Source organism: Martes martes, assembly GCF_963455335.1.
Source record: "Martes martes genome assembly, chromosome: 9".
In the NCBI taxonomy this organism is placed as follows: domain Eukaryota; kingdom Metazoa; phylum Chordata; class Mammalia; order Carnivora; family Mustelidae; genus Martes; species Martes martes.
The window spans coordinates 104,388,490-104,415,093 of NC_137896.1; the positions used below are offsets into that span (position 1 = coordinate 104,388,490).

Consider the following 26,604-nt stretch of genomic DNA (forward strand, 5'->3'; position numbering starts at 1 on the left):
CGGTTTGCAAAGAGGCTTCTGAGTACTGGCTGCAGGCAGGGCAAGGGGCTGCAGGGGAGGAGAGGGAACTGCATACTCCCTGGGCCCTCAGCCATCCTTACACTGATCCTGCTAGGTGGGCATCACCATCAACTCCAACTCCTGGGAGGACCTGAGGCTTAGGGAAAATCTTGTCCATCTGTCTGTCCATCCATCCATCCATCCATCCAATCAATACATACCCACAAAGCACCTACTGAGCCTGGCACAGGCTGGGAGGGAGGAGGAGCTGGGAGACCTTCCCTTCTGCCCTCCCCTCCCTTGCAATGCCCTGGCTCAGCCCTCCCCGCAAACACACCTGGGAACTCGCCATGGTTGGACTTCAGGACCAGGCTTGAGCTGGCAGTATTTGGGGGACCTGCAGCTTGCCTGTGCTGGACAAACCTGGCGCTCCAAGAGGCCTGCACCTTCTGGAAGAATGGGAGCAGAAGCGAGGCTCTAGGTCTGGTTTATTCTTGGCGCTCCCTGGCCCCCATGGAGATTTCAAAGTCACCCACCTCCCCATCATCCCTGAGCCTGGGAGAATGAATCAAATACGATGGCAGATGCCACGCGCCCCCACCCCCACCCCCAGTGGCCTTCATCTTAAACCTGCTGAGAACTCAAGGCACAAATGGGGAAACTGAGGCCTGGGAGGGAAATGGGAGCTGTCCAAGGTCACATAGATCTGGGAACTCTCAGGTCAGTGCTCTTTTCTCTCTCCTCCCAGCTTCCGTATCTTCAGTGTCCCAGCTTGAGAAGCATGAGGGGCCCAGAGAGACAGAAGCTGAGGGCTCCGTCCCAGTACTTGGAGAAGGGCGGTAGAATACGCCATGGACACCTGAGCCATTTCCAAGTGCTGAACGCACAAGGGAAGTGGTTGAGTTGAGTCTGTGGGGAGGCTGGAAGCCACAGTGTGCTGGCACGTGCTTGTGTGTGTGTGAGTGTGCGCACACGCTCGCCATCCACACGTCCTCTACGATCAAGGGGGAGCTTTGAGACTTAGCCTGTGCGTTGGGGAAGACACCAGGTACTGTTCTTAAAGAAACAAGAAGATCCTTAGAGACTGGCCAGCTGACCCCTGGGAGAGCCTGGCCTGTGCAGGTGCCCTCAGAGTCGGGATCTCAGGGCGGAGGGGCCGTTGGCAGAAGCGAAACAGAAGCAGCGTTCTCTTTTGGCCGTGGTCTTGGCCAGTACTTAGATGTGTCCTCAGGCATGTAGGATGCTGGCTGGGGGCCAAGCTACCTCTTGGGAGTGGGGGTCCCACAGAGGAGAAGGAAAGGGCAGAGAGTGGGTCTCAGCATAGCCCAGAGGTTTCTAGAAAGGGTAGGAGGGGTCTGGACTGTAGTCCTGGCTCTGCTACTTACCAGCTGTGTGACCTAGGGCAAGTCACTTGACCTCTCTGAGCCTCAATTTCCGTATCTGTAAAATGAGGAGTGGCGATAGAATTTTCCCTCCGGGCTGCAGCAAGGATTGAGTAAGCTACAGAGGTGACCCGGGAATGCCCAGCACATGATGAGTATGTAGTAAATGCACTCTGAGCCTCAGAGTGGCTCCACAACAGCCCTGTCATACTCAGATGACCGACATTGAGAGCACCCAACTTCTGAGACTTAACCTCATCCTGTATGGTAACTAAGAGTCCAGGGTAAGACAGGGGCCCCTGGCATTTGCTCCCATGTGGTCCTGGGCCAGCAGGACTGGCATCTGCTGCATGTCAGCCCCCCTGCGGTCACATTGGGAGCACTCGAGTGCCCTGAGGTGGGCTTCAGCAGCCCATTTTACAGATGAGTGCTGTGGTTCATGGAGGTCAAGACACCTGCCCAGAGCGACCAAGCCAGGAGAGACAAAGCCAGGAGAGACCAAGCCAGGAGAGCCCAGCTGTGTCCGACTCCTGGACCCATGCCCTTAGGGAGCCTCCGCCCCAGGGGACTGGGGGAGGAGCTTGGAGTTGCAGCCCTCTGGTGGGCCTGTGGGGGGGTCTGCCGGGCAGGGACCCCTGTGTTAAGTGCGTGGCTGGCGCCCATATTCACAGTTAAGCCGAGTAAATATTTACAGCCATTATGGCAATTGATTGCCTTCGATCCTGTGTGCCTCTGTGAGAGCCCTGCTTACTCATGCTTTCTTAAAAACAGCCTCTTCTCTCACACGTCTTTAATAATTCAGCTCCTAATTGTCTCCAAACGCAAGTCCAAAAATGCCAACTCAGGGCCTTTGTCCCTGGGCTGGTGCATCTCCCTTCCTCCCTGCCTGGGGCGGGGGGTGGGGGGGTGGGAGGCTCACCCCTTTCCTGCAGCAGACCCAGGCCTCCGGGCTGTGCCTGTGACCACTTCCGGGAGGGGCTCCGGCCTGCTGGGTGCCGGTAGGCCCCACCTCCGGCTGTTGGCAGCAGCAGCGACCAAGAGAGCCTTGGAGTAATTGAGTTGCAGGGCTGAGTGGGGAGGAGGGAGGAGGAAGGAGGCAGGAGTGGGAAGGTGTGGCTACTGCTCCCCAGGGAGTCCTGGGAGGCTGAAGAATAGAGAAGGCAGGGGTGGGGACCTGGGGGCAGCTTGAGGTGGCAGGACAGGCCAATTCTGAATGGGTCTCTGGACACACTTGAGACCAGAAACGGCCCCTGTCCTGGGCTGGGGGAGGGGGTGGGGCCTGACCAATGTTTTGTGTGTCCTGGGAGCCACGTCTCCAGTGCTGGGCTTCTGGGCTGGTATGCAGGGAGTCTGGGGGAGTGGAGTGTCCCGGAGCTGTCCCCCTGGCAGGGTGATGGCGATACTAATAGCACCACTCTGAGCTTATCTTCCCTTCTTCCATCAGGCCCCGTCAGGGGGCATGGGTTCTAGGGAAGAGTTGCCTAGCCCTCCCCCTAAACAGAATGTCTGCCCAGTGAAATCCTCATGGCCATGAAGGTCAGGCCCCATGAGGCAGACACTGCGGCAGGTACAGCAAGGAGGGGACCAAGCTGTGATGGCCCCATCTGGCCCAGAGGCCACTCCTGTAGAGGGACTCTGGGACAGAGCACCAGGGCTGTGGCTCCCAGTCCCTGTGAAGTCCCTGGGCTCATGGGGGATCCCTGTAAACCTCGGGGACTCCTCTGCCCTCCAGCCCCAGTCCAGGCCAAGGCCACCCAGCTGTGCATTCACTCAACAAACTAGCAATCTTGTCTGCCAGGTGCTGTTCTGGGCCCTGGGGACATAGCCAGGATCTAAGATCAAATCCCTCTAGTTTATAGGCTATAAAATGAGATTGATATATAAATTTTATATTTGAAAGTAATAGGGCTCCAGAAATTACACAGAACTGGGAAGTGGGGTGAAGGACCCAGGGAAGGGCTTGGAGGGAATGTGTGACATTTGAACAAAGACATGGGGGTGGGGTTTGAGAAGAACCGAAGGGAAACTTTTCAGGCAGAGGGACAGCACAGGCCAGAGCCGGGCATGTCTGGGGAACTGGGAGATGCTCAGAGAGGTCTCGGCCACGGCAGCTGGAGAGGGTCTGTGTGAAGCCCTCTGCGGGAGGCTTTAGCTGGTGGTAGGAGTGAGGCGGAGCCCAGGGACATGAACAGAGAGGTGTGGGGAGCCTCGGAGCTGCCTCCTGGTCTGAGCCAGCCCTCCTGCTGCTGCTGCTGCTGTGAGAAGGAAAATAAGCCACAGCGGCCAGGCCGGTGGCAGGGTCCCTGTGGCCATCACGCTGGGGCAAGGTGCAGGTGACACAGACGGTGAGAAGCAGACTGGTCCTGGAAGCATTTGAAGGTGGAGCTGAAAGGATTTGCTGACAGATGAGTGGGAGGGTGTAAGAGAAAGAGAGGAGGCTGAAGGTAATGGTGAGGTCAAGGTTTTTGTCCTGAGCATCGGGACCTCTGAACCATTGTTCATAGTGGTGGGAAACAGAGGAGCAGACCTGGTGTGGGGCGAGGGTGGTGGGTGGTTGAGGGGGTTCCTTAGCTGTAGCATGGTAATTTTGAGGCATCTAAGGACATCCTAGTGCAAGTGTTGAAGAAGCAGTTGGTAGATGGGATATGAGGTATTTGGGGACTGAAGGGAGAAAATTGGGAGTCATTGACACATACACAGGATTGAAAGCCAAAGGACTGGACAGAAGTGGTATAGGGCCAAACCAGGCACACACACATGGAAAGGTCTCTGGTTCCTATGCCCATCCCCTGAGCTTGGCCCTGGTGTCTGCAGAAGGTCTCTATGGTTTATTCTATTCAGAAAAGCACTTATCCATGTTCCAAGAAATTGACCTTGATCTAGTTCTAACCATTGGTTGGGATAAGGGCTCCCAGTTCTCCATGCTTCTTGATCTAGACATGGGCCCTGGACATTGCTGGGCCAGCCACAGCAGGAGCACCCGCTGGCCAGGGCAGGCACCTGCCCCATCTGGGCCAGTGAGAGCCCTTTCCAGATCCTTTGACAGTGAATGGCCCTGTGTCCAGAGATACAGTGACACAGAGGCCTGGCAGCTTCTAGTAGCCAAGAATAGAGCTATGTAGAAGAAGCCATTTGGGTGTGAGAGGTGGAGAGCTGTCCGATCTGGTCTTTCTTGTCCCTTTCTCTTCCTGTGGTTTGGTTTAAGGGCGGATAAATCCCTTTGCCTGAGCCAATTCAATCAAGGGAGCCCAAATCTCAGTCATCAGATGGAGAGAAGAGGCTGGAACAGGGGTGCTGGGGAGGTTCAGAACTCAAGGGAAACACTGATTCCTCTAAGCCCTGGAAATGCTCCCCCAAATCAGGCCTACGAGGGGCACGGGACACACAAGTGGTTCCTGAGGCCAGGGCCAGATGAGGCGCTGAGCGGGGTCGGTACTGACTGAGGTCAGTACTGTTGGTGATCTGATGATACTGAGTCCGTTGTTTAAACAGACAGATAAGACGTGTGTTGGCTCACTTGGGTTCCCGACAGAGGTTTGGCTGTTGCTTTCCTTGTTTGTTGATTTCTTCCACTAAGAATCTCAGGGAAACAATGGATATATGGAGGAGGTTCATGCAGCGGTCAAGGTGGCTGGTTTGGGGTTTGGGGTGCAGGGCCTCTCCCTTCCCATTGTATTCTGGGTACAGGCCTCTCTGAGGTCCCCGTTTAGTACCCAGCAGCATCCTTACCAGAGGATAAACCAGACCAGGCACGACTATGGAGCAGGGTCCAGCGGGCATCACCCCTCGGGGCCTGGCACATCCCAGGGCTTGGCGAATGTCACCTTCCCACTTACCGCACACGTCCTGAGTGAGAAGGCAGCCACGAGGATTGAGCTCCCACAGGCGCTCTCCCTCCGTCAGGCGAGCGAGACAAGGCCATGTGATCACAGCGCACACATGTGCTTCCAGCTCTCCCAGGAAGGACAGAAGGGATAACCAGAAAAGAACAAGAAAGGGGTTGCCTTCAGTGAACCAGAAATTGTGAGGAGTCCGCAAAAGGCAGAAGGCAGGTGGGGTCACACTGAAGGAGGAGATTGGGGGAAGCAGAGCGCAAAGGTGCGGAGAACACACCACGGCTTTCAGACCTGGGTGGGTGGCCACAGAGGGCAGAAGGGGTGCGGAAGAAGGAGCATCTGGCGGAGACACCCACCCTCTCCGCCGACCCCTCGTCTTCGCACACAGGTGCCCACCCCGAGATCAGAACTAAGGTTGGGCATGAGGACCTAAGAAGCTGAGCAGTGCTGGGGGAACCCAAGGAGCACAGGGAACTTGGTCCCAGAAGAGGAGCGGTGGATGCACCCTACCACCGGCCACCCCACCCTGCCTCAACCTCCCTGTGGGGACAGAGCCCCAGGCGCTTGACATGCAGACAAGGACAGCTGCCTGAGAGCCCCCAACATTTGAGGAAAACCAACCACATCAAAGAGAAGCATTAAGCTCTGTGAAATGAAAAAGCAACCCCCAAATCGACAGAGTTACTAAGACAGACAAAAGCAGAACAGAATAAGTATCAGAGATCCTCTCAGAGATCCGAGAGGACATCATTTGCCTACAGAAGAGTCAGCAGTCTCGGAAGGGAAGGCGGGATTGCCGATCGCCCGTGGGTCACAGATGGTGGAGTAGCCGAATGATTGCCCTAAGAAACAAATTAATGAGCTTGACTCTGTAACCTAGAATTTCTATCAAATTATATATACCGAAAGAGATGAAAATGTGACAAAGAATTGAGTCATGGGGCGGTTTTCAGTTTCTACTTGCCCCTAAAAGGAGTAAGCAGGTATGGAGAGAACAGAGAGGAGGAAATGCACCTTCGTGGAAACACTGTGGGAGTCATTTCATTTCCTCTCCCAGCAGTGCATCGAGGAGCCCTGGGGAGAGTGAAGTGACTTCTCCGGGACCTCGCAGCAACTCGGAGGATCTGCTCCTGGTTCAGCCTCACCCCAGAGCCCAGGGCCACGCCAACACTAACGGAGACATGCTGACTGACGTGCTAGAACAGTGTTTCTCCAAGTGTGGCCCGCGGGACAGTAGCCTATGTTGCGTGATCAAGATCCTGGGGTCAACTACGTTTGAGAAGTGCTAGTCAGATGGGGCTAAACAAATTTTGTCTTTGTGACCTTTGGGAAGACTTTTTGCACCACCACCCCCTGGGCCTCGACTTTCCTCTCTGTTCAGTGGGAATCATAATGACATCCCGAGCTGTCTTTCAGGTTTTGAGGCTCAAAGAAAACAAGGCATGTCACGTTGCACGTATGATTGTGCGAATACAGAATATCCTGTCTCGTGTGAGTCTCCTCACTAAGTCTCCTGTCTCCTTCTGCTTCAGGCTGTGATGGGCAGCTGTACAGACCCAGCTTCTCATACATCATTGGGAAATTTGTTCCCCAGAGTCTGCTCTTTTGGTAAAAATGTTTGTGCTGAGAGGGGCCCCGTGTGTCTGTCCTCGAGCCCCGGCCCTCAGGTCAAGTCCAGGGTGGCTGGGCTCCATCTATCATGCTGCCTGCAGGAGTGGGGCTGCGTGTGGGCCTCCCACCCCTCTGCTGCGGCCCCGTGTCTTTTAGATGTTCAGCACCGGGGGGATGAGGGCTGAGGAAGGAGCCTTGACCAAGGAGCTGAGAGACCTGGGCTCTTGTCCCCACTATGCGACCGTGTGACTTCACAGCCCCTGGCTGGGCCTCACTTGTCTCATCTGCGAAGTGGGAGGAAATCACTGCAGGCTTTCCCACCCACCCCTAACCAGATCAGGCAGCAGCTAGAGAGGTCGTTATAAGGAAAAGAGCAGGGCAGGGGACAGGGAGGGGAGAAGAGGGTACAAATGTCTTGTTTCCCTTGGAATAAAGCCTAGTCTGAACCCTCACCTTGACTTCTTGGCTCCTGCCTGGCCCTGCTTCTGCCCCCTGCTCTTACGGCCCCTTATACTGTCTCCCCTTTTGTCCCCACCCAGTCACCACCTGCTCACTCCTGGTCACACTCTGCCTTCCTGGAGCTTCATAGTCAAATCCTCTTCACATTCCTCTTTGCCTTCTGAGCTGGGCTTGGAAGGGTTCCAGCTCCCCCTGGGAAACCTGTTCTGGGCCTTGGGTTTGGGATGGAGCTCTTCACAGTATGGCTCCTGCTGCCATTGGTGGCCTGCCCCATTATAGCTGTCTCATGGTCTGTCTCCCTCTCTGGAACATATGCTCCTTGAAGCCAGAAGCCACATGTGACACGTTTAATGCTGAATCTTCCAGGCACAGAGTAGATGCTCAGTAAAATATTTGTTGAACGAGCCTCCGCCTCCTTCTAACTCTGAAATCTTGTATCTGGCTAGATTGAAGGAACATTCAAAAACCTCCTTTGGGTCTAGCTAACAGACTTCTCTGGCCCCGACCCCTCTCCCACGATGGCCTCACAAGCCCTCTGAGAGGGGGAATGTTGGAGTGTTGCTAGGGACCTCCTTGGGACCAGTGCTCGGGTTAGAAGCCTGTGCTTCTGGAGCGCAGTAAGAGGGGCGCTGTGTCAGGATGAAACAATGTTATGCACAGGAGAGACTGGGAGAAGGCCTGGCCCATAGTTAGCTCTTGGTAAATGTAGCTGCTATAACTATTAGTCCCCGTTCCCTCCCCTTGCTGAGCTCAGAGAGAAGTGTGGACTGGCTGAGACTTCCCAGCCTGTGGGAAGGAGGCAAGGGTGAATCTTAGATCTGGGATTTTCAACCCCCAGCCCAGGGCTCTGGCTTCTCCCCTGCTGCTTCCCATCTCAGACCCCAAGGTTTTGATTCCCAGGCCATTCGTCTGCATCTGGCTGACACAGGGCATCAGGAACCAGCACACACATCCCTGAGCTGCCAGAGGCCACTAGAGCTGAGATGCTGGCACCAAGCATCTCGGGTGGAAATTCCCCAAGACACCCTTGGGCCCTCAGCTTGAGTACAAAGAAATGCTTATGTCCAGACTTCTTCACAGATCAGCAGCAAGGATGTGACTTCAGAGCACTTAGCATCAGTGTCATAAAACATGAGGATTGATGACCCCGTGTGACTGGGGCGAATGCCAAGGAGAACAAGCAGACTTGGAGTTGGCCATCGATGCTTCTTGTGTACAATTTGTGTAAAGGGCCCCAGACTAGATTCAGCAGGATGTTAAAATGACAGGATACTAGTCAACATATGCACATAGAGCCCTCCCACATGCTTGGGGATACCTGATTTTCATGACAGTATAAGGGGGTGGGCCACAGGCTAAAGAATATTTACCCCACTTTGGAGATGAGGAAGTCAAGGCCCAGGGAGATGAGAAAAGGAACGTATCTTAGGTCACAGAACCTTCGATCTCCCGACTCCCCATTACCCAATCCTCTTGCCAACACAGAGAAGTGGAAAAGCTAAGTTCAGCCAAGAAAAATTAATTTACCCAAAGAAACATGGTGGACATTGTGCAAACTGTAAGTGTCTGCAGTGAAGTTGCTGAGAAGAGCTATATTTGGCCTTATCCAGTCCTGTCATTCTGGGCTGGTTGGTTCCTCTACACTGGACCTGTATAAGGGTAAGAAAAGATGTAGGAAGAGATTGGAAGTCCTCCAAATGAGAAAGGGAATGGGAATCTTCTATCACAGGGACCTAAGGAGTAGGATGAGGGGCTCTGAGGACAAGGTGACTTTAAGTGTCCCTCTTTCTGTTACCTGTTCAGTCCTCCTAGATTCCTGTAAATCCTTGGGACAATACATGGGGATTTGGATATGCCCTGGGTGCAGGTAGAGACATGAAGAGAGAACCTCTCTTCCTGACAACGTGTAATCAAAGGTCATTGGGCAATCAAAAGAGAGTTTTCCATAAGTAGGCAGTAAGGGGTCTACGACTACGACTACTATGACTCCATTTTGTGACAACTGGAGACCTGTCCACATGTCAACAGTTCAGTTCTCTCATGCCTTCCAAGTCTGTCCAGACCATAAGAACCATGGAAAAGGTTTGTTCAATTAAGGAACATGAAGTTCCTTTTCTTCCAGAGACCACTGGCCCTGTTTCTGGGATTCTCAAGATGCTGAGAGATCCCATGGCTCCTGTGAGGGGCAAAAACTTATTCCCAGAGGCCGATTCTGACATGAGAATCTCCATCTCTTTCATACTTCTAGTGGAATGTGTCTACTGATGACAAATTCTCTCAGTTTTTGTTTAACTCAGAGTGTCTCAATTTGCCCTTCATTTTTGAAAGACATTTTTGCTGGGTATAGAATACAGGTTGGCTGGTTATTTCTCTTTGAGCACTTTGAAAAGATGTTATTCCACTGTATTCTGGCTTCTGTGGTCTTTGTCACAAAGTCTACCATCATTTGTATTATGTCCCTGAATGTCTTTTTACTCTGGATGTCTTTGAGATTTTCTCTTTACCTTTAATTTTCAGCAGTTTGACCATGATATGCCTAGCTGTGATTTTCTTTGTATTTATCCTATCTTGGATTTGTTGAGCTCATTGAAAATGTGATTTGATATCTTTCATCTGTTTTGGAAATTTTTCTGCCATTGTGTCTTCAAATTCTGATTCTGACTCTTGCTCTCTCTGCTTCTTCTGGGACTCCAATTACACATTTGTTGGGCTTATTTACTTTGTCCCACATTTTCCTCATATTCTTTTCTGGTTTTTGTTTTTTTTTTTCCTCTCTAACATTCATTTGTAGTCCATTCACATTTATTGTAATTAATGATGTGGTTGGGTTTCCATCTGTCATTTTGCTACTTTTTTTTCTATTTGTCTCTTTTTTGTTCTCTGTTCCTCCTTTGCTGCCATTTATTGTGTTAAACTTACATTTTATACCATTTTAATTCCTCTATTTTTAACACCGCATCATTTTGACTTACTTGCTTAGTGAATCTTTCTTTTAGGGATTATAATGTACATTTTAATTATAACAATTTACTTCAGAATAATATTAACACAGTAAAATATAAAAACTTTCCTCCAATATTCTTCTGCTTTCCAGCTATTTCCATTATTTCTGAGAAGACAGCTATTAATCATACCATTCCCAGCTTGTGATGTGTCATTTTTCTCTTGGTGCTTTCAAGATTTTCTTTGTATTTCAACTGTTTGTGATGCGTATGGGGGGGGATATCTTCATGTTTATCATTTTTTGAGGTTTTTGAGCTTCCTAGATCTAGAGATTAATGTTTTTCATCAAGTTTGGGGATTTTGTCTATTATTTCTTCAAATCTTTTCTTTGCTTTCCTTTCACTCTCCTCTGTTCTTCTGGGACTGTCATCACATTTATATTGGTTTGTTTGTTTATTTATTTATTTACAAAAGATTTTATTCATTTACTTGAAAGAAAACATAAAAGAAGTAAATGAAATTTCTGAAGATGAAAAGTAAAATTACTGAAATTTTAAAATTCATTAGAAGGACTCAACAGCAGATGTGAGCTAGCAGAAAAAAGAATCAGCAACTTTGAAGATAGATTAGTAGAAATTATCCAATCTGAAGAACAAAGAGAAAAAACATAGAAGAAAGATGAAATGACTCTCAGATATCTGTAGGACAATATTAAATATACCAACATAAGGGCTCCTGGGTGGCTCAGTCGGTTAAGTGTCTGCCTTTGGCTCAGGTCATGATCCCAGGGTCCTGGGATAGAGCCCCACGTTGGGCTCCTGCTTGGTGGTGGGAGTCTGCTTCTACCTCTCCCTCTCCCTCTGCTTATGGCTCCCCCTGCTTGTGTGTTGAGATCTTCAATACTCACAGCTTCTACTGAACTTTTTTTTTTTTTTTTCCTAAGCATGAGTCACATTTTCATGTTTCTTGGCATGTCTGCAATTTTTAATTGAACACTGGGTCAGGGACACGAGGAACTTCATGTGGTAGATGGTGTCTGCTGCTTCTGTGGGTCACCTGTGTTGTCAGGGTTGGAGGCAGTGAGAAATAGATGTGGGTTCCAGTTTGTTCTCACTTTTTCTCACTTCGTATCCAGCCTTTTCCTCTATATTCTGGTCCTGTTGACCCAAATACAGCAACTTCAGGCATATGTAGGGACACTAACCTTCCATGGACTTCTTACTCAGCTCCCCCAATTGAGTCAGGTCTCATTCTTATAATAAACCCTTTATTCTCTATCATTCTCTGTTCTATGCTATATCCTCTATCAGTCACAGTGGTTCGGCTTCCCTGATCAACCCTAGTGATGCAAATTTCCAATTCTCTGTGAAAATTTAAGCTTCATCTTTTCATTTGTTTTGTCCATTTCCTTTTTTATTTTTTGGAAACATGTTAATTATAGTTTTTTTGAAGTCCTTATCTGTTAATTCCAAAATCTCCGTCATATCTGTATGTTTCTATTAAGTTCATGATCAGCCACTTTTCCTTCTTCACATGTATAATACGTTTTTACCTCATGCTGATTGATGTGCTTGTTATGCATATTAATGGTATGTTGTAGGGGTTCTGGATTAGCTCCCCTCCCTTGAATTTTGTTTTGTCAGGCAATTAACCTTCTGGCAAACCACACTCATCCTGTGAAAGCTTGCATTTAGGCTTGTGAAAGTGTATCTGTTTCAGCTTTTTTCTTATGTATAGAGTGTAGCTCTTCTCCTAAGTCATTGTCTTAATCCTAAAGTGTAGCCTTCCTGGGACCTCAACAGAAAGCCCAAGTTGTTCCTGAGTGAACTGGCTGGGCTCGACCTTCAGTATTTCCTCAGAGTTGTATGACTTGTGAAATCTCTGTTCAGCTTTTAGTTCCCTCAGCCACTATTCTCTGCAACCTGACAATTGACCAAGGACCCAAGGGATATTTTTGTAGATTTTGGGAGCTCTTCCTTCTCTGTGCCTCCCTCATTTCCAAACACCTGCCCTCTCAAATCAGGGCCACCTTAGCCATCCTGAAGTCTGATCTCTATTTCCTCCATCCAGTGTGACCACCAGTGCTAGGAGGTTTTGCTGCCCAGCATTTTGAAAATACGGTCAGGAATAAAGAAGAAATGAATGTGGGGATCATTTAATGTGGTTCTCATGGATCATTGTCCTATATTAATTGATGTCCAGTGCCCACATATAATTGCTTTACATGTTTTGTCCAGATTTTATAGTTATTTCCATTGGTAAGGTAAGTTTGATGTCAGCTACTTCATCAAAATTAGAATCTTCCTTTTCTGCACTCAGCAAGGCTGAAAGAAGTAATGCCATTTGTATAGTTAAAAACACAGATGTGTTCAAACTCACCTTTGTTCTTGCTTGGTCTCTGCATGTCAATAGGATATACAATGAATCCCTTTTCTGTAATAATAACAGAAGATTTGGCCCCTGTTGAATACCTCAAATGGGTGAAAGTCACTGTTCTAAGTGCTTTGCATGTACTAATTTATTTTACTCTCACACTTACTCTGTAGTAGGTATTATTATTCCCATTTATAGTTGCAGAAACTAAGTCTTGTTGAGGCTAATTACTGGCCCAGGGTCACATAGCTAATAAGTAGAAAGGCCAGGATTTGAATCCAGGCACTCTGTCTTCAAAGACTGCACTATTAACCAACATCCCACACTGTCATTTAAAAACAATCATAATATTTTTTTAAAAGTTTTGTTATATAGGCACTTGTATGGCACAGTCAGTTAAGCATCCAGCTCTTGGTTTTGGCTCAGGTCATGATCTCAGGCTTATGGGATCAAGCCCCATATTGGGCTTCATGCTCAGCATGGAGTCTGCTTCAGATTCTCTCTCCCTCTCCCTCTATCCCTTCTGCTCATGCACACACACTCTCTCTCTCTTTTTCTAAAATAAATCGTCAAAAAAATTTCTTGCTATAAGTTATGAGAAAATCACTGTAGGAGCAGAGCCTTAAATATAGCTTTTCCTCCCAGGAATCTGCATTTGGAATATGTAGAATCTGTTAGCTTCCTTCATTTCTCTCAATGAGGTCCCTCTTTTCAGTCCTTCTGCCTCTATCTGGGTGCAGACAACCTTCACCTTTCACCCAAACTCTTCCCTGCCCTCATCATGGGCTTCTCTGCCTCCAGGCTTGTTCTTGAAGTAGTAGGGCCAGAGAGGAAAGGCAGGAAACTAAGCAGAGAAATGCTGGTGAGGACTGGGGCCAAGAAAAGCATCCCAACCATTGAGCTGGAAGGTGGAGGAACCTAGAGGTGGTGAGGAGAGCCGCAGAACAAACAGTTGGAGCCCTCAGTTGGGGCTTGAACAATTAGAAGAAAGCTCCCAGGCAAAAGACTGACAACTGGCAAGGAGCAGGCAGATATCAGGCAAGACAAGAGCCCCAAAGAGCCACTGTGGTCAGCACAGGAAGTGGATGGGTAGGTAGAGGTTGTGAGGCACATGACCCATCTCGCTGTGACACTGCCTTCACAGTACATTCAAACAACAGCTTTGCCTCTTACATCATGAGCACTTGGTGTACATCTCTTAAGCTTCAGTTTCTCCTCAGCTTCATGGCACAACAACCTAAGTAATGGTGACACAAATGAGACCAGGGTTTAGTTTTCTCAAGCAATGACAAATCCAGAGGTAGGTAGTTGTTAGGTTTAGTTCGGCAACTCAAACCGTCATAATTCAGGAACTTATGTCCTTCTCTCATGGCTCCAGGTATAACCATCATAATCCATTCCACAAAGGATTGGAGAGAAATGATAAAAAAAGACAGATGCCACTGAGTCTCTCCCATTCCATTTAAGGTGGTTTCCAAGGAGCCCCACCCAATGGCTTCTGCTTATATCTCATTGGCCTAAACTGTGTCACGGCCATCTCTAGCCACAAAGAAAGCTGGGAAATGTAGTTTCTTTGCAGAGGACATTGTTGCCCCCAACAAAATTAAGGTTCTGTTAGAGAGAAAGAAGGAAAGAACAAATCCTAAGTCTATGCAACCAAAAATCTCTGCCACAGGGGTAAATGATGTTATTTCCTCCATAATTAGGGTCAACATGAAGATGAAACCAGGTAATTTTTGTAAAGCATCTAGCCGATACCTGGCTCAGACAATAGCAGTGTATGTTCTCAAACTCAGGGAGCTCTTCTAAAAGCCCATCTAAGGAAAATCTCCACAAGAAACTGACTCTGTAGAGCGCTCACCAGGACCACCCACAGAGTTAGGGCTCACTAAATATTTGAGGCATTGACTTGTCTAAGCCCCACCTAAGAAGAGAGCATCAGTAGAAGCTGGTGAGACACAGTCTGAAGCCCTTTTAAAGCCCTGCGTTGGAGGAAGTGGACTCTCTTTACTTGGTGGGTAGAGTGATGAGACTTTGGTCCTTGGGCCTAGATACTCTAAGAGAGGAGTATGAATGCAAAAACTGTAGCTTGTCTGCTCCAATCTACTCCTTACTTCATCTCTCTTTAGAGAGGTCTGGTTCTAGCCCCAGGATCAGGTGTCTCCCTTCCTCCTTCTGCTACAAGTAGAACTGGGTCTTCTCCCTCACCCTGGGGGTGGTTCTGATTGATCTGAGCCATCACGTTTGCATTAATTAGGTTAGATCAGTTGTTGCAGCAATGAGACTCTCATAGCTCAGTGGCCTAAGGACAAAGTTTATTTCTGTCTCCTGTGACCATCCTGAAGTGAGTGCTCAGGTTGGTGAGGGGCTCCACTCCATGCAGACTTTCAGGGCCCCAGTGATTTCCACCTTGTGGCTCTGCCAACTCTTCCCTATCCAAACTTTAGAACTGAATTCAGGTAATTTTCTAAGATACCTTTCACTCATGAGTTCTCATACTTCTTATCCAAAACTCGGGAATCTGATAGATTTGAATGTAACATTACACTATTCATGACCTGAACTTACCAAAATAACTCTCACATCTGAATTCAGAAAACATATGGATTTGGATAGTGAGGATTCTTGGGCTACCCACGCTGCAGCAGAAGGAGAAAGCTTAACTAGCTACCTTAGTTCTGTTCTCTGGATCCACCACCTTGCCCCTTGTCCTCCACAGTTCCAGCCTTGTCCTCCATTCCCTGTCCATTTCCCTCTGGGCCACATTTGAAGTAGGCATTGGGAAGTGTGTCCTCCTCTGGAGCCATAGAGCTTTCCAAGTTTTCTGCTCGTGCAAGTTGGGAAGGCCAAGAGTTGTTGTGGGTCTTGATTACTCACAGGCTTTTGGGGCCAGACTTCTGACTTCTACCACAATATAATTCCCTCAAAGACTTGGTCATTTTCTGGTCCATTTTCTTCCAGTCAGTTCTGTGTTCAGTAACCACTACCAACGTTCTTTTCTGAATGTAGTTCTCCCATAGTTGCTTTATTTCTTGGCTTCCTTCTTCTACCCATTTCTGTCTCTCACTTGAGGCCATCTTTGTTTGGCTGAATGTTTGGCTGATAAATCTGAAAAGACCTTTGAAAAACATTTTCTGCAACAATCTTATTTCTATTGCTTGATCCAAGTGTTTGCTTTGCTGACATTGTGAAGCCTTTAGTACCTTGTGTCTCCCTCTTCCTTTCTTCCTCTATTTTCAAAATAGTCAGCTCTCACCTCATTATATCTTTTTCTTTAAGAGATTTTTAAAAGTTTATTTCTTTCTCCTTTAACATATCAGGGTGAATGTTCTAGCTTGGTGGGCGGTTCTGTCCCATGCAGATCATTCAGGGACCAAAGTCCCTTCTATCTTGTGGCTCCACACCCTCCTCCTCTTCCAGACGTGTCAGGATCTGTATGGCTGAGGCTGGTCATTGACATGTCTGGGTTCCTGCCAGTAAGAAAAAGAGAAGAGAGAATGATGAGGCTACTCACTTGTTGACTTAAGGCCTCCATCCCCAAAGGAGCACCCATCTCTTTTACCGTTATGAACTTACTCATATGGCCACAACTAATTGCAAAGGGGTCTGGGAAATGCTGTCACCACTGGGCAACCATGTGCCTAATTAAGGGTTTTTACTTTAGAAGAAAGGAGAGGAGAATGAGTTTTGGTGTAGATCCCGGAGTCTCTCCTATAGTGCTGGTCTCATTCCTCTTGCCAACAACAGATTTAGGCATGGTATGTGAAATAATTCCAGTCAAGAAACACTAAGAAGTGTTCATGGGAAGCTTGATGGGTAAATTTTTTTCACTATTAAAAAAAGGCATAGAAAGAGATGATCCCATCTTTCCCAGGACACTGTCACATCAAGATGTGATGTCTGGAACTAGGCATCCATCTTGGGTCATGAGAGGAGCAGGCTGTGGGTAAGGTTAATGCCTTGAGGCTGGAGATGTAGGTAGATACATGAACCCAGGTCCTTAATGATCTGAGCTGATTATCCCTGGAGCCACCCTCCTGCTGGACTTGTGTGTGTGACATGGTGCATTTCCTAAAAGTTTAAGTTAAAGGAATGGAGGATTTCTGTTACCAGTAGCCACAAACCTCCCACATTTCATCTGAAGTTGGGCCAGAGCAGAGACTGTGTGGATGGGTTCTCTGTGGTCCCCAGAGGTCTGTCTGATTGGAAGATTTGGGCAATACCATAAGGTAAAGTAGACCCCGTTGGTGTCACTTGGTGTTTCTGGCTCTGAGGAAGTGGGCATCTCCAGGAACAGGGTCCCTCATGCCTGACTTGGGAGGCTTTCACTTCCATCAGCTTGTCAGATTCTCATAGCTCACTGTTTAACAGGCATGTCACCAAGTGACTCCATTTTACAAAAAGGAAAGGGAAGCTCGGAGAGGTGGTGTGCCTTGGCCAACTCTGCCAATAGATTAGGGTTGGAACTAGGGACTTGGCCCCGGTTCTCTTGGACTCCCAGTCTGGTGCTCTTGCTAGTGGTACCAGAACAGCCTCTGCTGAACTAATTAGAGGAAAATCATCATCTGATATCCCATTAATTATTTTATAAATACACTGAGGCAGGTACGAATTATACATTCAGGAAGCTTACCATCTGGTGGGAGAACAGAAACAAATCAATGAATACATAAATAGCTAAACTCACATTGCAAAGAGGGAAGGGGATGGGGGGCATAGCAAAGCAGGGACTAATAAGGGGAGCAGGTCAGGGAAGATATTCTGCAGAAGTGACATTTAAGTTGAGACCCAAAAGACAAGTAGGCACTAATTAGTTAGGTGAAATGGAAGAGGAGGAGGAGGAGGAAGAACATTCATGGCTCAGAGAAGAGCATGCTCAGAGATCTGGAGAATCTTGGGCCCATTCAGGTAGCTGCAGGTGTGGCTGGGGTCATTTGAGCAAGGGAGAGGAGGAAGGGTCTGACCATGATGGTGTAGAGGGGCATGGAAGGATTGAATTAAAATCATAGGCTGTGGAGCTGGAATGTTTGGGTTCAAATTCTGAGCTGTGTATTATCAGCTGTGTGCTCTTAATCAAAGAATTAACCACTCTGTGCTTCAACTTCTTCCTCTTATCAAGTCCCTACCCTATTGGGATCTATGAGAAATCAAGAAGCTGAGTGGTGTTGAAGTGCCTGGTGCATGGTGAGTGTTTAGTAAATGTCAGCTGCTCTGATGGGCCATATTAAGGATTTTGGTCTTTGTTCTATGAGTAATGAGGGTTGCATTGATTAAGACCCTTTTGGTTGCAAGGAGCAGCAACCCAACCCACATTGGCTTAAGCAACAATAGGGAGATTTATTGGCTCACATAACTGAAAGATACAGGTTTAGGTGTGCCATCAGGCACAGCTGGATCAAGGCATAGAACATTGTCAATTGGGCTATTTTGTTTTGTTCTGTTTTCCCAAGAAATAATTCCTTCTCTAGCTTCCTGTTCCCACATGGTGGCAGAATGGCCATTTAGCTGCCACAGTGAACAAGAGTGCCCCTCCTGCTTGTCCCAGGGCCAGTCATGGAGGTCTCTCACTGAGTCCCAGCTGGTACCCACCCCTGAATAAATCACCATGGCAGTGGAGGGGTGGTATGCAGTGGGAAAAAAGGAATTGGTGTTGGTTGACCAGTTATATTGCCAAAGCTCCGAAATCACAAGGCTGGCAGGGGCAGGGGGTTCTACAAAGGAAATTGGGAGAGCTGTCACCAAATCAGAGAGAAGAATGTCAAGCAGGCAAACACAACCAGTGTTGAGTCAGACAGCCACTAGACGTTTTAAGCAAGGGAAAAACAGGACCTTATGTCCATCTCGAGATGACCACTCTGGTTGCTGAAAGAGAGACAAGAGGAGGATGGAATGGAGATAGGGAGAGTTGCTGGCAGCTGACAGCAGGAGTCCAGGAGAAAGGGACAATGGCATGGCCAAGCTCATGGCAGTGGAGCCAAGATTGATGAGAAAAGAGGCACAGTGCTGGAGTTTGTTGGTAGATTGGGCAGGAGTGGGACAGGAAGATTCCAGGCTAAGCCAGGGTTTTGGTCTGAGCAGCTAAGATTGAGCTTGAAGGAGGGGCAAGTTTGGGGGAAGCCTGACAGTCTAGCTCTGAATACACCACCTGTGAGGAGCCTTGGAACATCCATGGGGAGGAGTCCTAGAGGTGTTTCTTTGGGATGTGGAATTCCACTTGTGGACATTCTTGTTTGGTTCCTAGGAAATATGAGGAGGAGAAATAAACTGAATAATGACTGTTTTGCCTAGTAGATTGCACTAGAACCAAAGGGGGCCTGCCCTCTGGGAGAGTTTAGATGGGAGCCACTTGCTGAGTTATTTGCTGGGTGTGGGTCCCACAAACAGCATGTGTGTAGCCCAGTCCCTGCCTTAAAAGTCAAAAGACCTTTTACAATCCTTGGGCAACTACGTGGTCAGTAGGCTGGGGCACCCAATTAATGTTTGGTCAAACAGACAGGTCCCAACCCACAAGAGCTGACAGCACAGCTGTGGTGAGAGAGGAGAAGCACAGGGTGACATGGGAGATGTCTGGGCAGGCAGCCAAAACACGGTGCAGAATGGCCCGGCCCCGGCAGTTGAGGCCATGGCGGTTCTGAGGAGAAGGGGGTTGGTACAGGGCTGGCATAATCTGGGAAGGCTTCCTGGAGGCAGAACTGGAGTGGTAGCAATATTCCAGGCATAGGAAGACCATGACCTCAGGTGTGGGATGCCAGGCTAGGTTCGAGGTATGCCCCAGACCACCCCAAAACAGCCGGAGGTTCAAAAATGTTCTAAACCAAGATACCAAGGCCTCCGAGACCCTCCCAGACATCTTGAAGTCTTCCAAGAGAGGGCTTGGGACTCCCCAGCTCTCTACTATCACCCAGGGTAGAGCGAGCTGCTCCCTCCACATTGCGCCCTGTCTTTCCCTACTTCCTTGGCAGTCTTCAGCACCCTGAAGGGCAAGGATTTCTCTGTCTGTGTCCCTACCCCAAGACAGGGAGCTGGCAGGGATCACTGTCAACAGCCAGCATGCTCCCTGCCACAGGAGGCACTTGGGGGATGTTGGGGAGAGCGCAGCTGGGAGCTAGAGAAGGGAACTACAACCAGCTGGGAAAGGCCTGGCCTGCGACTTCATGGGTGTGGGGACGATGTATAAGGTCTGGGGGCTTGTCTGCCAGCTTCCCTGTCTAGGTCCCATGGAAGCAGGGAGCGTGATGGGGCCATCATCCCAGCCTCAGTGGACCTGGTTGGCCCCAGGGCTGGCAGGCCCCAAGCTCGTGAGTGAGCGGGGGAGTCAGCTTCCCATCCATTAGGCCCCTGGCCCAGGAGGCTAATGCCGAGCAGACATTCTGCTCTCATCCCTGGTATCCACTTAGGCATCGTTAATATTTTACACCGCAAAGCCAGGGGATCAATGTCTCATTTATAGCTCAGTGTTTATGAGCAGTCATTGAAGCTTTCCCAGGGATGATGCTCAGGAGCACCAGGGGAAACTGAGGCAGGAGAGCAGGGGTGGACAAGCTTCAGGAGGACCCTCCATATGGCTTCTTTTGCTTGCTCAGTTCTCTATCTGCCCCCCACCCCCCATCTATCTCTCATCTGGCACCCTGAACACACCCAGCTCCAAGAACACATCATAAGAGGCCATCAGAGCCAGTGACACCCTCGTCTCCCTGGATCATTTACAAGCCCCTGGAGAGGTGGGCTTGTCATCCCCATTTTAGGAAACAGGCTTAGAGAGGTTAATGTATTCTTAACCAGACCATTGACTGAGGACTGGTGGCAACCAGCTGGGACACAGGCTAGATTCTACTTAGCATGTAAGTGTGTAAATTAGGAGGGTCTTGAGCCTTTCTAAACTTACACACTTTAGCAACTCATGTGCTCCAACAGAGCTGTGTTCTCTGGCGATCATTAGTGTCTCTGCTTAGAGTTCTTGGTCAGTGGAGACTCACCACATCCCACTAAATGCAATTGAAAGCTGTGCATTTACAGTTTTTTAAAAATATCTCCAACAACTCAGACTTTTAACCAGGTGTGTTAAACACTGAGGTTGAACTGCACCGGCCAGAAGAAACCCAGCAGCCTCTCTTCCACCCGTTTCCACTGGAAACAGCGCGGTATGCTGGCCCAGCATCTGCTCTGGAATCCAGAAGGCCTGGGCTGCCCCTGTGTCCCTTCCCCAGTCCAACCTCTAAGGAAACCTCGGTTTCCTTAACTGTAAAATGGGGACAAGAAATGCCCACTGGGGCAGCCCTTACGGATTACGAGTAAACCTAAAGGCTCGGTTCCCGTACCAGCTCCAGAAGGGCCCTGGTCCACGCACGCTGCTGTTTCTCGCCCCACGCAGGCGCCAAGTTCTGTGCCTGGGGCGCAGTACACGTTCAGCATTTGTTGAACGAATGACCGAGTGGGTAGCAGAGGCTCATACATGGAAGCTACTATTGTTCAGACCCTACGTCCAAACAGGCGTGGAACGGAGCTGGATTTCCCCTCCACTAAGGCAGCTGGAGAACTTCTAAAGAACTTGGGAGTTTTCTCGCCCTCTAAGCCCGGGGCGGACACCCGCGGAGCGCAATGCCCGCGGGAGGGCAGCAGAGAGCCACGGCTCTGGCCCTCAAGTCCGGGACTTCGGGACTTGGAGGATCCCCGGCTCCGCCCTGCCACGCCCCCTTCTCTCCCGGTCCTTTCCTACACGGTGCCCCCAGGCTGGAAGAGAGTGATTCACAAACGAATTAGCGCTCCTGTGCACTGCCCGCGCCTTGGACTTGGCATCCGTTAAGCTCTTTCCCACAGCCGGAAAGGCAGGCGGACACCAGCCCCTCTGTATGTAGGAGGACTCCGCAAGTCCGTGACTCGACCAAGGTCACGCAGCAAAATCAGGAGTGGAACTCAGTTCCGTAGTCTCTAATGCCAAAGCCCACACTCCCTCTAAAAACCTGGAGCGCACGTGGGTTTCCGGGACTGGATAACTTTGGATACCAACTTTTTCATTTCCAGTGGGGGGCCAGACCAAGGCCAAGTTCAGTCTCGAGCCGAGACCTGGTGGTGTGGGAAATACCCCGGGGTGAGAGGGCTTTCCCGATCCCCCTAAGGCCGACTCTGCCTTGGCCGACGGGGCAGTGAGCGGCTGTGGCAGGCTCCGCACCCCTCAGCAAGCAGAATGGAACCCCAACTCCTCGCAGAGAGCGATGCTGCGGCTCCCTTCCCCTCCGGTCCCCGGCCCCTTCCCCAGCCACTCAGCCCCCACCCTGCGCAGGCAGTTGGGTGAAACCGCCGACCGCTTGGTCTCCGGGGGGCTGGCTGGGGGGGTGGGTGGCGGTGCGCCAGGCTCCGTATGAGGGCTGGGCCGCACGGGGCGGGGCCACCTCCCTCCGCCCCTTCCCGGGCTCGCGCGGGCGGGAGGGGGGCGGCCGCAGGGGCCGCCTCCCCGGGTGGTCGCCGCGCCTAGGCCAATGAGCGTGCGGGGAGCCGCGATGAAGGCTGGGGCGGCAGGGAGCGCCCGGGACCCCCGCCGCCGCCGCCGCCGCCGCCGCGCCCCCGTGCCCCCGCGCCCCTGGGGCTGGAGACGGGGCGAAAGAGGCGCGGCGCCCGCGCCGGCCATGGAGGCGTCTCTGGCCCGCGCCGGCCGCCCGAGCAGCGCTCCGCGCCGCCGCCGCCGCCGCAGCGCCTCGAAGTTTGCCGGCTGACTCGGAAAGTTGCGCTCGGGCTCTGCAGCCGCGCGGCGTCCAACCTCCGGGCCTGCCCAGTTCGCCGCCGCAGCCGCCCTCCGCGGGGCCCGGACCCGGTCTACACCCGCAGCCCCGCCTGCCGGGGGATGTGAGCCGCGGCCTCCCCAAGAGGCCGGGCGGGCTGCACCGGCCCGGGCGCCTCCCGAGGCACGCGCGGGCGAGGGGCACGCCCCGGCCCCGGGCAGCTCGGGTCGCCATGGGCATCCAGGGCATGGAGCTGTGCGCCATGGCCGTGGTGGTGCTGCTGTTCATCGCCGTCCTCAAGCAGTTCGGCATCCTGGAGCCCATGTCCATGGAAGGTAACGCGTGGCCGTCCGCTCCTCTGCCGGGGCCAGCAGTGTTTGGGGAGGGAGCAGCAGTGGTGCTCCGGAGCGCGGGTCTGCGGGCCCGCGGGCCCGGCGAGTGCGGCCCTTGGGCGCCCAGCGCTCAGCAGCACTAGCCGCTTGAGCCGCCGCCCCCTCCGGACTCCAGAGGGCTGGCCTGGGACTGAGGGGATGGAGAGGCCTTGGGCTCCGAGGAGCCCCAGAGGGGTTGGAGCTGCGGTGCTTGGGGTGGGCGTGAGCAAGATGCCTGGTGACACCCTGAGCCATCCTAGGCCTGCCGGTCCGAACTGCCCCGGGTGAGCACAGCCGGATCGGGCCTCCGGTTGGTGGGAGGTGGCTCAGGGTGAAGATGACTGGAAGGATCCCCAGCCTAGGGTACTTGATGGTGGCAAGTAATGAGACCTCAGTCACATCTTAGAGCTGCCCCTTTCGCCTCGACCCCCATCCCTAGGCAAGGCTCAGGTCCACGGGATCAGTAACCAAATCCTCAGGCGCCACATTTCTGTCCCAGTACAATATTAACGGAGGAGATAGACCTACCCTTCAATCAGACAGTGGACAGCCTCCCTGGGACCCCTGAGAGGTGTCCTCGGAGCTGCTCCCCAACCTTCTATACCTCCTTAAGACTTCTGGGCAGGTTAGGAGGAGGAGCCCCTCTAGGGCACACCCATTCTAAAGGGGACCTTGACCTCCCAGGGCTGTAACTTCCCCTCCTCCCTGTTCGAAGAGGCATTTGCAGCCCCATGCCTCTGTACTGCAGGGAAGGGGGCCAGCCTGTCCTGTTCTTGTTACCTGTGCTCCCTTGCTGTCCTCTGGGGGGAGGACGGACATCTTCCTGCCGCAGCGCTCTGCTGACCTTGCCAGGCTCCGGCTCCTGGAACTGAAACCCAGAGGTCCAGACAGGCAAGGAATGCAGACTTTGTCTTTGCCTCTGAACTGCGTGGCAGCCCCTCCAGCCTGAAGATGTGCCTCAAACCCCTACAAAGGGACAGGAAGGGTCACAGGGCCTGGAAGCAAGGCCCTTCCTCCATTTTGCCTTCAGAACCTTGAGCTGACTCTTTACCTGAAGTCCATGGCTATGTGCCCCTAAGAAGCCATCAGGCTCCATCACACCTTTTCTAGGCAAGTCCATGGGGCCCAGAGAGAAGAGATGTGATCAAGGTGGTTCTGAGAGATGCCACCATAAGCTTTAAATTTTACGTGAAGAGGAAAATTGCCCAAGCTGGGCCTGCACTTGTCTGGATGCTGAGCCCGGTTAGGAAATCTATGACAGGGGATTTAGTGGGAAATGCATTTGCTTGGGATGAGGGGGAGGGGAGCATCCTGCACTGCTGTAGCCCTGAGGACCTTTGCCTCCTGCAGGGCACGGGGCTGTCCCGCCTGCCCTGTCCTTTGCCATCTGGAGTCTGGGGAGGGTGTGGGAGGGGTTGGTGCTCAGGCAAACCATGCCCCCCCCCCCCAACATTGATCTTCCCTGTTTCCAGGACCCTCCTGGGCCACCAAGGAGCCAGGAGCACCAGTGGTCTCATTCTGCTTGGTTCTGCAGAACCTTCCAAACTGAGCCCAACCCCCTCCCAGATCTGGGCCTGTGAAATTTGTCTTTGTGACTTCTAAGGAAATGGGATTTCTTTACAAGGTGGATAGTGTGCACTGGACTACAGAGGCTTTCTTCAATCTACTAAAAAACTCACTTCAGGCTCTAGTGAGTTTCCCTTTCCTGCTACAGTTGCCCATTCATTCCCCTTAGGAGTTACGATGCGTTGAAGCAGTGGGAGAGGTGTGGAGCCTGTGTCACCCAGGTCTTCGCTGGGGTCCTGTCACCCACACGTGCTGGCCGTAAAGCTCCCTTAACCTTTCCTGGCCTCAGTTTCGTTACCTGTAAAGTGGGCTGTAGCAGACATGTAACTAACTAGCCACTGGGGCTTTAAGGCCTCCGGCACCGTTCTTGGCATATAATAAACGCGCAAATTTTGTGTACCATTCACATCACCAACAATTAGCAATGGAGGGATGACTCGTAGTAAGAGGACTGATTCATGGTTGGAAACATTCTCTCACTCAAACAGGCCTCCCCTCCTGCCTCAGAGGGAGGGACTTCTAAGTTCCACATGTTGCCTATTGTTGGGGGTGCTGTCCTTTAAGTGCCTGGAAGAGTCTGAGGGACTGTCAGATGGGCTGTCAGGAGCCCAGCCTGGATGGGAGCGGGCACCGAGGGAAGAGGGCTGGCGCCTGGCTCCCCTCAAGCGTGCATGCATCCGCTTGTGTGTCTCTTGTCTTCCCTGAGCCTCCGTAGTTCCCATCCGTGAGCCGCCAGAGTTACGATGCCCCTGGGATTGTCAGGAACTAATGGATCTGGGTTCTAGGGATGCAGCCTTCTAGAAGGAGATGCAGATCATAAAAAGCCCTGAGTCTGCCCTGGGTCTCCTGTCCCTTTCTGCCTCCAGATGACCCCGTGCGGAAATCCTGGCCGGGTTCCGCCACTAGCTTACCAGGTGACTTTGGTGCATTCAACATTCTTGAGCCTGAATCTCCTTATCTGTAGAATGAGGATAAAAGCATATATTCCCCTATGCATTTCACAGGGGTGTGGTGAACTAAAGCACTTTGGAAAAGTGAAAAGCAGAGCTCAAGGCTAAGGGGTTCACAGGATGGGACACAGCGGCAAAAAGTGACCATGGGCCAGAAATTCTTGGTGTTTGGTTTGCAAGCCCTGACACCACATACCTTTTTGTCCACCACATCTGGGCCCAGGACTTGACTTTGGTCACTGCCTTTTATCTTGAGTCGGATTACCTGGATTTCCTAGATTCTGGATGAGTAACTCTCAACGGAGGGCAGTTTTGCTCTCTCATGGACATTTGGTAATGTCTGGGGATATTTTTGACTATCACAGTTGGGGGGAGGGGGCTACTGGCATCTCACAGGTAGAGGGCAAACATCTGGCAATGAACGGGGACAGACAGCCCCCAGAAGAAAGAATGATCAGGCCCAAATGTCCGAAGGGAGGCTGAGAAACCTGGTTCTGGAAGGAGCACTTGGGGTGAGGTGGCCAGGGGCTGGGACAGCTGCTTTTCAGGCCTGACTCAGTCATTGACATACTGTCATTAACTTGAGCGAGTCAGTCCTCTTACCTGAGCTCTGTTTCCTCATCTGTATTGGGGTATTGGATTGGAGGCCCATCTCCCCTGGGAACTTTCCCTGACCCCTCTGGCTCCCCGCCCCTTTGGGTTGTGTTAGATGATGCCATTCTAAGATCCCCATCCCTACCCCATACGGGCTTTCCAAGAAGGTCAGGGACTGTGTCTATAAACTTGTGGCCCCAGAGTGTGCCCAGCCAGCACTGCCTGGCAAACAGCAGGCGTTGAGGAAGTGTAAATTACATGCCATCACTGGCACACATTTATTGGGCACCCTATGTATGCCAGGTAATGGGAAGCCATCAGGAGCATAAGTAATGCAGGGTCTTGGCCCTCCTTTTAGGACATCTCTGGGCAGATGTCCTCTGAGGGGAGGACCCCTCTGGCCGGAGTGGGGACAGGGAAGCTGAATTGTGACAGTGGGGGTAGAGGTGGGTGAAGAGACAGAGGCGTGAAGGGGAGAATGGGGAGTGCCCAGAGGGAGGTATGCACGCCCTCACCCACCACCCCTGCTCTTCCCTCCTTGAGGTGGCCCCACCTCTCTTTGTGCATATCATGATTTTGTCCTCCACAGCAGCAGGCCCATCCTAGAGATGAGGAAGCTGAGGCTTGGGGAGGGTACGTCACCTAACTGAGGCTCAGGTAGGTGGCTCCTGTAAGGCAGGGAGGTGGCCTAGAGCCTGAAGCCTGATGCTGCTCTGCAATGGGAGATTTGGGCCAAGTCCCCTCCTTCCCCAAGTCAGTGCCTCACTTGTTGCATAGCTGGTGGTTTCAAAGTGTCTTAGCTA

General features: G+C 51.2%; 1 protein-coding gene across 2 annotated transcripts in view; it reads left to right on the forward strand.

Annotated features, from left to right (window-relative positions):
* KCNIP3 (potassium voltage-gated channel interacting protein 3) overlaps positions 1–26,604 on the forward strand; it is a gene marked incomplete at its 5' end in the record, with an annotated part of 78,128 nt that overhangs the window by 32,120 nt on the left and 19,404 nt on the right. The window contains one exon of one of the 2 annotated variants that reach the window (XM_080812679.1): positions 22,164–22,655. The exons of the other annotated variant lie outside the window; for it this stretch is intronic. Coding sequence (XP_080668805.1) covers positions 22,553–22,655 — 103 coding nt within the window. Of the gene's footprint in view, positions 1–22,163; positions 22,656–26,604 lie in introns of those variants that run through there. 2 annotated transcript variants of the gene reach the window in all.